This window comes from Mus caroli, chromosome 11, assembly GCF_900094665.2.
Source record: "Mus caroli chromosome 11, CAROLI_EIJ_v1.1, whole genome shotgun sequence".
Classification (NCBI taxonomy): domain Eukaryota; kingdom Metazoa; phylum Chordata; class Mammalia; order Rodentia; family Muridae; genus Mus; species Mus caroli.
Window position 1 is genome coordinate 15,890,050 of NC_034580.1, and position 9,324 is coordinate 15,899,373.

Here is a 9,324-nt window from a genome sequence, read left to right on the forward strand (position 1 = left end):
ACAGGCCTCTGATTGCGGCTAATCCGAACTCTTCTTGAGATGAGCCACAGAGAGCCAGTTAGACATAAGTCGGCACCACAGAATACTGAATTTGCCTGAAGTTGTTCATCACAGTGCCAACATATCTGACTCTTCTCTCAGGAGGTAACCATATAAATCTATACCTCTAAGCTGCCATCCCTGCCCCTGGGCTGTCCTGGCTATTCTCTGTTGGATTCACTTTGTTGGGAAAGCAGCACATGACCACCAGGAAGACAGCTATCCTCATATACCCCAGATTTCATCTGTGTCCTAGCAGCTGGCCAAGACTTTGTTTTCAAAAGAACATAAGTGAAGGCCAGAGAATGGTTTCTTTTGTTCAGATTTCCCCTCTCAGGGACTCGTCCCAGGGGTCCCTTCACCTGCATTATCCATTAATTCTGAGGATTCATTTTTCCCCAAATAAACAAGTTTTCTTGCCAAAGAAAATTTGTATCGTAAGTGGATGCAGGGCTTTCTCGGGGCCATCTTTTGAGGCATGCTTTTCATCTCCCTGGGTTGGCACCCATCTCTCTGTTATGGGCAACAGTGTTGTGCAGCCCAAGTTTCCTAAGGCCCTTGGCAGCTTTCTTGATGCTTCACGTGGCCATCCAGCCTCCTAGAAAGCATCACCCACTCCTGTTCGCTCAGTTTCCTGAGGGTTCCTTTCCGATCATCTTTCACCTCTTGCTTCACGCTCCTGGGACACATGTGGTTTCTGTAAACTGCACAGATGTGCTTGGGGGAGGGAGGCATGGCTGTGACCTTATACACTACATCTGATGGACTAAACTCCAAAGTAGGGAGGGGACTCTCTGAGCAAGCAAGTCAGGGTGCAAGAGCAACGGGCTTTAGTTTCCACCCTGTGGGAAGACAGAGTGGGCTGTTCCCGTTGAACACTAGAGCTCATGAGTTGCACAGGACCATAGATAACATTTGAGTATCTGATTCTAGATTGGAATGTTAAGCAATAAGGGACCAATAAATGACAGACACTTTGGGGTGGGGAGTATGAGACAGTGTTTCTCTGTGTAACCCAGGCTGTCCTGGAGCTTGCTCAGCAGACCAGGCTGTCCTGAAACTTAGAGATCCTCCTACCTCTGGCTAAAGGCTTAAAGGTGTGCAACACCACTGCCTGGTATATTTTTTATTTGTATGTGTATGTTTTGCTGACAGACACAGGCGCACACACACACAAAGGAGTCGTCAGACTGGATCTTAGTGAGGGGGGGTCCCTTAATCTGTCACAGCTGCTCAACTCTTAAGTTTGCACCTCTGAAGCACAGAGGAGTGTGGTGGCTCAGCTGGCCCACCCCTGAGAGTGGAATTCACACACACTGTGAACATCCTCATCACTGTTGTGTGTGTGTGTGTATGAGCTGAAGAGCCAGAGCCCGTTCTAAGCCCTAATGGAAGCAGGCACAGGTACCCATTCAGTCCAGCATTGCGTGAGGAAGTCAGGCTTCCAGCTGCTGCTGTTTATTTTGACAGGAGAAACCTGTTCTTGTTTTCTGACCCCTACTCAGAGTTTGTCCCCTAACTCAGGTAACTGCACCTGGCTTGCTTCTAGAACATTTTATGCAGGCAGTCTGTTAAACACTGGTTTTAATGTGCGGTAACCATTAGAATGGGCCATTGACAGCTATGCCCAAGTCCTCCCCTCCCATGTGTTTTTTTCTATGAAGTTCTTTCCTTAATAATATATACATTTGAGCAAAATTTTGTTTCATATATTTGAGAACTACAGGATAAAGTGAACATTTTGTGGAGTTTGTATTTTTTTATACTCAAGATGAAAATAAGGTTTGGGGATTGGAGAGATGGCTCAGCAGTTAAGAGCACTGACTGCTCTTCCAGAGGTCCTGAGTTCAAATCCCAGCAACCACATGGTGGCTCACAACCATCTGTAATGAGATCTGACACCCTCTTCTGGTGTATCTGAAGACAGCTACAGTGTACTTACATATAATAAATAAATAAATCTTGAAAGAAAATAAGATTTGGTTTTTTAGTTTTTGATTAGTTCATTCTTCCAGTCTCTACCTCTCCCCCACCTCCCAACCCCCTTGAGACATTCCTGTAACCAGGCCGGCCAAGGCTGACCTTAAACTCCTGATCCTCCTGCCCCAGCCTCCAGAGTGCTGGGATTACAGCATGTGGTGCCACACTCAGCTAGGAATTAAGTTTTAAATAAACATACCATTTTACCTGAGAAAGGATAGCTTTATGAGTTATCCATAATATAAACTCATTTTACAGTAAGGAAAAAGGTTTTGAGGAGACAAACTAAGCCTGGGTTTTGAGCCAAGACACCTGGGTTCTGAGTGCATTTTGTTTTTACCTCAGAGTACTTATTACTTAGAGCGCCTTGTTACCCATGATAACTTTCAGATCTTGACATTGGCTTGTATTTGTTTTTTAAAAAACAGAATACAATATAACGACTTAGAAGAAGAAAAAACTTGACAAATTCAAACATGGCAAGAGCCTTAAACTAAGGCTGTGAGGGGCTGGAGGGTTGACGGCAGCCAAGAACATCTCATGAAGGACCCAGGTTAAGTCCCCAGCACCAACATGGTGGCCCAGAGCCACCTGTAACTCCAGTTCCAAGGGATGTGATGACCTCTGAGGAAGTCAGGTGCAAGTCATACGACTTAGCTGCAGTCCCTGGCGCCTTTGGGACTGCTGCCACACCCGCTCCCTACAGACCTGCACTGGCACTGCACAGACACAGGACACAAACACTCAGCAGGCAGAGGCAGGAGGATCTTTGTAAGTCAAGGCCATCTTGGTCTACAGATTGAGATATAAGATAGCCAAAGCTACACAGAAAAACCCTGTCTCAAAACAAAAAACAAACAAACAAAAAGAAGTCTATGAGGAAAATCAAAGAAACCAGTGGCCAGGGGCTGGAGAGATGGGTCAGCAGTTAAAAGCACTGGCTGCTCTTCCAGAGGATCCAGGTTCAGTTCCCAACATCTCCATAGCAGTGTACAACTGTTTGTAACTCCTGTTCCAGGGGATCTGACACTCTCACTCAGATATACATGCAGTCAAAACACCAATGTGCATAAAATAAAAATAAATCTGAAAAGAAACCAGAGGCCAATTTGCTGTGTTTTTCCTGGCTGGTTTGACTTCCATGCTAGAAAATGAACATGTGAAGGTATGGGAGCCCAGAGGCCAAAAATACCTACTGATCTCTGTGGTCCCAGATCCAGTGTTCCTGCACCATAAATGGCCACTGCAGGGCCAGTTCACTCGTCAGAATGTCAGCATTGACCTGGACTTCTGCATTATTCTATATTAGTTACTTTTTGTTGCTGTGATAAAATTCTATAGCCAAAAGTAACTTGCAGGAGAGTTGATTATGCTCTGGTTCCAGGGGTGAGCCAACAAGGTAGGCATGGCAACAGGCATCCATCCGGATGGAAGTTGGCTTCACATTTCTGTTCATATGATCTTCCTACACAGCACCATCAGCTAGGGACCAAATGCTCAAATAACCAAACCAGTGGAGAATATTTCCCATACAAACCCAACCCATCCTCCTCCTCACAGCTTTTGGTGGTGGCACGGACCACTCTAGACGGTCAGGTGAGAGTGGATAATTGCTAAGTTAGAGGTGGATGGTGAGGCTGTGGGGTGGGGTTGCTGAAGGTCCAGGTTCTGTAGCCGTATACACTTAGGGGGTGCGTTTATTCTGTGTGTGTGTGTGTGTGTGTGTGTGTGTGTGATTGTTACCCATGGAGATCAGAAGAGGGCATAGTATCCTGTATAGCTGGAGTTACAGGGTGTTGTGCACGACCTGAAGTGGTTGCTGGGAACCAAACTCAGGTCCTCTGGGAGAGCAGTGCTCTTAACCACTGAGCCATCTCTCCAGCCCCTATTGTGATTATTATATCCATAGTTTTGTTAGATATTTTCTTTTGTGTGTTTAATTTTATTTTGAAGTATTTCATACTTGTAGGAAAATAGCCAGAGTGATGTTAACACTCCCTCTTCCTGTGCCCAATGACTACAGTTCCGATTTACCCTGTATTCTTTCTCTCTGTGGACACACACATTTACTGCTGGGTTTGTTTATTTTTATTTTGGTTTTCCTGGGTGTGTGTGCCTGTATGTGGGCATGTAGGTACCAGTGTTTATGTATGTTGGGGCTGGAGGACAACCTCCTGTGTGTTCCACGACTCTGTCCAGCTTATTTTTAATGATTTTGAGATGGGGCTTTTCACCTGGGGCTCACCTGTGGGCCAGGTGGCTGGCCAGGTGGCAGCCTCTGCGATGTCACAGTTCCTGAGCTTGCTTCCCTTGCCCCCTGCCCTGGGGTTACTAGCACATACTGCAGCACTTGGCTCCCCCCCCCCCCGCCCCCCGCCCCACACAAGGTTTTTCTGTGTATCAGTGCTGGCTGTTCTGGAACTCCCCTTGTAGACCAGGCTGTCCTCAAACTCACAGAGATCCTCCTGCCTCTGCCTCCTGAGTGCTGGGATTAAAGTCACACGCCACCCCGGTTGGCTAACAATTGGCTTTTAAACATGGGCTCAAGGTGTTGAGCTACCATTCTCAACTGTGCAGTAGCCCTTACCTCTATTTCTGTCGTTTTAATTACTGAATTCTGACTTACAAAAGCCCCACCTCCACCTCCCTTCTCCACTAGTGTCTCATAGAGCCCAGGCTAGCCTCAGTATGTAACTGAAGGTGATCTTGAACTTCTGATCTTCCCGCCTCCTTCCCCAGTGCTGAGCTTATAAGTGTGCTACATTCTATTATTATAATAGTGTTACATTCCTGGGGGTGGAATCCAGGGTTTATGTATGCCAGGCAAGCACTCTTCCAGCTAAGCTGCATTCCTAGCCCCTAATTTATAAAACTCCTTAAAGAGATATAGGTTTGTTTCTTTAAAATGCACAATAGACTCCTTTTACTAGAGAGGTATGGACCTCCATCTTGCATTAGAGCTACTGTATCCAAAGTCAGGGATTGTGAGGAAGTGTTTGGCCAAGCTTAAGTGTCCTTAAGTCCCACATCCTAATCATTCTGGGTTAGTGAGGTTTGGTGTGGCATGGGGCTGTCCTACCTCTGGTGGCCAGTTTGCAGTCCATTAGACAACATCCTTTGAAACCTGGAGTTGGTGATTGGCTGAGGCGGCTGTCAGTTTCAGGACTTGAGGGAGGGATCTGGGACTTAGTAGAGAATCTGTTTCCTAGAGTGACTTTGCCTACTTTCACAGTTGATCCACATGGAGAGGATTTGAAATGAAGGTTGGTTTCGTCTAGTTTTGTTTAGCATGCAAACAAAACCACTAGACTTTTTTTCTCAGCTATGAGATCAAAAACCTTCTTTTCCAGATGACTTGAGCATGAAGTAAGTTGAGCCGACACTGCCACCTTACATAGGGCTTTGTTGGTGTAAGGAACTCGGGATGTGACTTATATACATTCTCAGGGAACATTGCCAAAGCCTTGCAAGGAATCTGGGAATGGACGCCTCTCCCTCATAGTGTTACAGCTGAGCTCATGAGCATGGCTTCAGAGCACAAGGAAGCTCTCATCATCCAGAGAGGAATACCAGCCGCTCATTCCAGGGATTGATGGAGCCTTCACAGTGGCCTAAGGGCGTGTGGTTCCTCCCAGCTGGAAGACTTACTGAGCCTCAGCCTCAGCTCCCACACCCACAAGGTATCAGGCTGCAGGCATCCTCTCCCCATCCCCCGTTTCCCCCATTTCCATGCACGGCAGCTCCATGCCCGAGTAAAAACGGACCTTGTTCTGGTTCACACGGCATCCTAGGAACTGAAGAAAACATGCATGTAAAGATTACAAACTTTTCAAGATACTCAGAAGACAAGAAAAAAGTCTCAGATGCAGCAGTTTATCCAAGTTTTGCTGTTTCTTTACCTCCTGCCTTTATACTACTTATTGTGTGTGTGGGGGGGTATAAAATATTTATAACAAATCTCATATCATTTCATATCACCCCTGACATACTTTAGTAATTGTAAATTTTGAGACAGGTCTGACCTCAAGCTCTCTGGGGCTGTGGTTGACCTTGAACTTTTTTTTGGGGGGGGGGGTGTTTCAAGACAGGGTTTCTCTGTATAGCCCTGGCTGTCCTGGAACTCACTTTGTAGACCAGGCTGGCCTCGAACTCAGAAATCCGCCTGCCTCTGCCTCCCAAGTGCTGGGATTAAAGGCGAGTGCCACCACACCCAGCTCGACCTTGAACTCTTATACTCTATCTGTACCTTCCTAGTACTGAGGAAAGTGCCACCACACTGGGTTTTTGCAGTGTGGCTTAGGCATGCTTTGTAAGCACTCTCCCAACAGAGCACATTCCCAGCTCCCTGTGTGGTCATTACCGACTTACTTTGGAGAAAAGGTCTCACTGTGTAACCCGGGCCTCATGCTCTTGCCCTCCTGTGTCAGCAGCTTCCTGAGGGCTGGAGGGCCACAGGAGTGTGTTACCATGCCCACCTCCAAAATCATTTTTATGTATAGGTTTTTATAATTCCTGTAATTGGTAATCCTACAACCCAAGAATCAAGCTGGACATGGTCACATCCACTTGTAATACCAGCATTAGGGAAGCTGAGGCAGGAGAATGGTGATTTTGAGGTCAGGTCGGATTGGACATGAAAGTAACACAGGAATCAACAAAGCCCCAACCAGACGCTTTAGAGAGACGAATCTGAGCAAAGTTCCGTGGTTTGGCAGGGCAATAATCGGCTCACACTTGTGGGTCTACAGACTGGAATCACAGCTCGCCGTGTGTGAGCTCGCAGCTCGCTGTGTGAGAGCTCGGCTTCCTGTGCACTTCGGACGTCTGTCAATGACTGATCATTGTAACTTACAGGAATTTTTTAAACAATATTTTAATTGAAAAATCCCAGCCTCCGTCAGCTGCCAGCCTCCCAGCTTCTACTTTTGAGGAGCAGGAAGTGGGTGGGTAATGACAACGGGCCTGTAAACTGCGGACTCTAACCCGCCGATGACTCATCCGGTACAATGCAGTATATTTGTCAAGGAGACTGAATCATATATGGGGGAAACTACTGCTCAGCAGCCAGCTGGTTCGCAGGTCAGCCAGAGAGGATCCATTTTTATCGGAAGCTTTATTGTAGCGATGATGCTAACGGGCAGCCCTTGGACTCCACGATGTAGAGGAAATGGCATCTCCAGGCAGGTACGTGCCGGCTCTTTGCTTGGCTTGTAGTTCCTCCTTGTTCTCCTCTCTGTTGAACCTGTCCAGTGTTTGTGTGTAACATTCTTATGGGAACCTGTGTGTGTGTGTGTGTGTGTGTGTGTTTGTGTGTGTGTGTGTTCACCCACATGCAAAGACAGGTAACCACTGATCTTCTCTCGGATAGTTTTTCTTCACTCATCGCCCTCTCTGAATCTCCCTAGAGATTCACATCAAAATAGCTTCAACCCATTATTTTATATTAATAAGTTTTAAGGATGCTGCTTGGAAACAGAAGGACAACAGACCTTCTAGGTGGGTAGCTTAGAATGTTGAAACAATGAGTAAGCAGAGGGGGTAGCTAAGGGTGTTATCTGGTGTCAACAGTCTAATTATGAATATCTTTCGGTATCCGTACCTTCTGCCCAGCCCCCCCCCCCTTGTGTGGCTTAATGCAAGAAAGCTTTAGTCCCCTCCTCAGCTGATATGTTTATTTTTGCCGATCACAATTTGCTTGAATCAATGCATCAACTTTTCCAAGGTAGAAGAAAAGGGAGTGGGGACTTGATAGCAACATTTAATTATAGCTTCCACATGACCTGAAGGATCATTCCACATAATTGGGAGGCTGTGGCTGCCTGTCTGACCTTCTCTCTTTTCTTCACTCACTAAATTTAAACAATGCCTGGCTAGTGGAGGCACATGCCTTGTTTATTTGAGTATATTAAACATTCCTATGTGTGTTGACAGACTGTTCAGTGTCTCCTCATATTTTTAAAGGACACTTTTTAAATCCTTCTTGTCCGGGACAGATGCTCTAGTTAGTTTATATCTGTGCTATGTCTGCCTTGCTGGACGGGCTCTCCGCATGGGGTCAGGACCTGTACTAACGCTCGCTGCCCATGCATTTGCCTGAGATGAAGCACTGACTACACAGTCCCCTCTGTGGTGTAAATCCTACAGTCCCTTGGAGAGAACATCTATGGATCTGGAATTACCAAGCTAGGGAGCAAGGCGGGCTTCATCCCTGTTTATTTATCATAGAGCCTATAGTAAAGCCGTGGTTTTCTTCAGGTGTATGAATTTTAAACTCCTGGTAAACAGATTTATTTCATTTATTGGTTTCAGCACATTTAGAAAACTTGGAAGGAGTTTGCTCGGTATGTTCTGTTTGTAGATTATAGTGTGCTTTTTTTTTTCCCCCCTTTCTGGTTTTTTTTTTTTTTTTTTAAAAGAATGGCCAGCTTGTTTTTCAAGACAAACCACCTTTAAATTTCATTAATTTTACATTCTATAAATGAAAGCCACCTGTTATGCCGTAACTTGCTAATTTTGGTCAAGGATGATAATGAAGAAGAACAGTGCTTGGAGTATGTTGGGGTCTGGCTAAGAATTCCCTGCCCACATCTGTAGCGTTTATTTTTGTGTGCATATGTGCATATATGTATATATAGTACACATTCAATAACAGCACTTGCTGATATTAAAAATATTTCAGATCCAAAATGAGAGCCTTTTTCCTTCTCATTAAGATTGTGTTTCAAGATCAGGAAAGCTGCTTTGAGCATGTTGACTTGACTAGAATACATAGTTTTGGATATATGTATGTATATGAGGTCCCCCAGAGTTTTGGTAAAAAAAAAAACACTCAGTTTGTGGTTCACTTTGTCAAAAACTTCATCAAGCATAATGCCTCTTGCCTGTAATTTCAGCACTCAAGAAGCTGAAGTAGGATTATTGTAAATTCTAGGCCAGCCTGGACTTCAGTATAAGATCTTGTCTCTTAAAAAACATAAAAGACGGGGCTGGAGAGATGGCTCAGTCGTTAAGAGCACTGGATGCTCTTCCAGAGGTCCTGAGTTCAATTCCCAGCAACCACATGGTGGCTGACAACCATCTGTAATGGGATCCAATGCACTCTTCTGGTGTGTCTGAAGACAGCTACAGTGTACTCATAATAAGTAAATCTCTTTTTTAAAAAAAGAGCCGGGCATGGTGGCGCATGCCTTTAATCCCAGCACTCACGAGGCAGAGGCAGGCGGATTTCTGAGTTCGAGGCCAGCTTGGTCTACAAAGCAAATTCCAGGACAGCCAGGGCTACACAGAGAAACCCTGTCTCAAAAA

At 45.5% G+C, this 9,324-nt stretch overlaps 1 protein-coding gene across 2 annotated transcripts in view; it reads left to right on the forward strand.

The window, feature by feature from the left end:
* The window catches only part of Spred2 (sprouty related EVH1 domain containing 2), a 101,180-nt gene that overhangs the window by 49,237 nt on the left and 42,619 nt on the right, over positions 1-9,324 (forward strand). Inside the window, exon 1 of one of the 2 annotated variants that reach the window (XM_029483225.1) lies at positions 6,982-7,203. The exons of the other annotated variant lie outside the window; for it this stretch is intronic. Within the exon in view, the coding sequence (XP_029339085.1) occupies positions 7,187-7,203 (17 nt within the window). The 5' untranslated portion in view covers positions 6,982-7,186. Of the gene's footprint in view, positions 1-6,981; positions 7,204-9,324 lie in introns of those variants that run through there. 2 annotated transcript variants of the gene reach the window in all.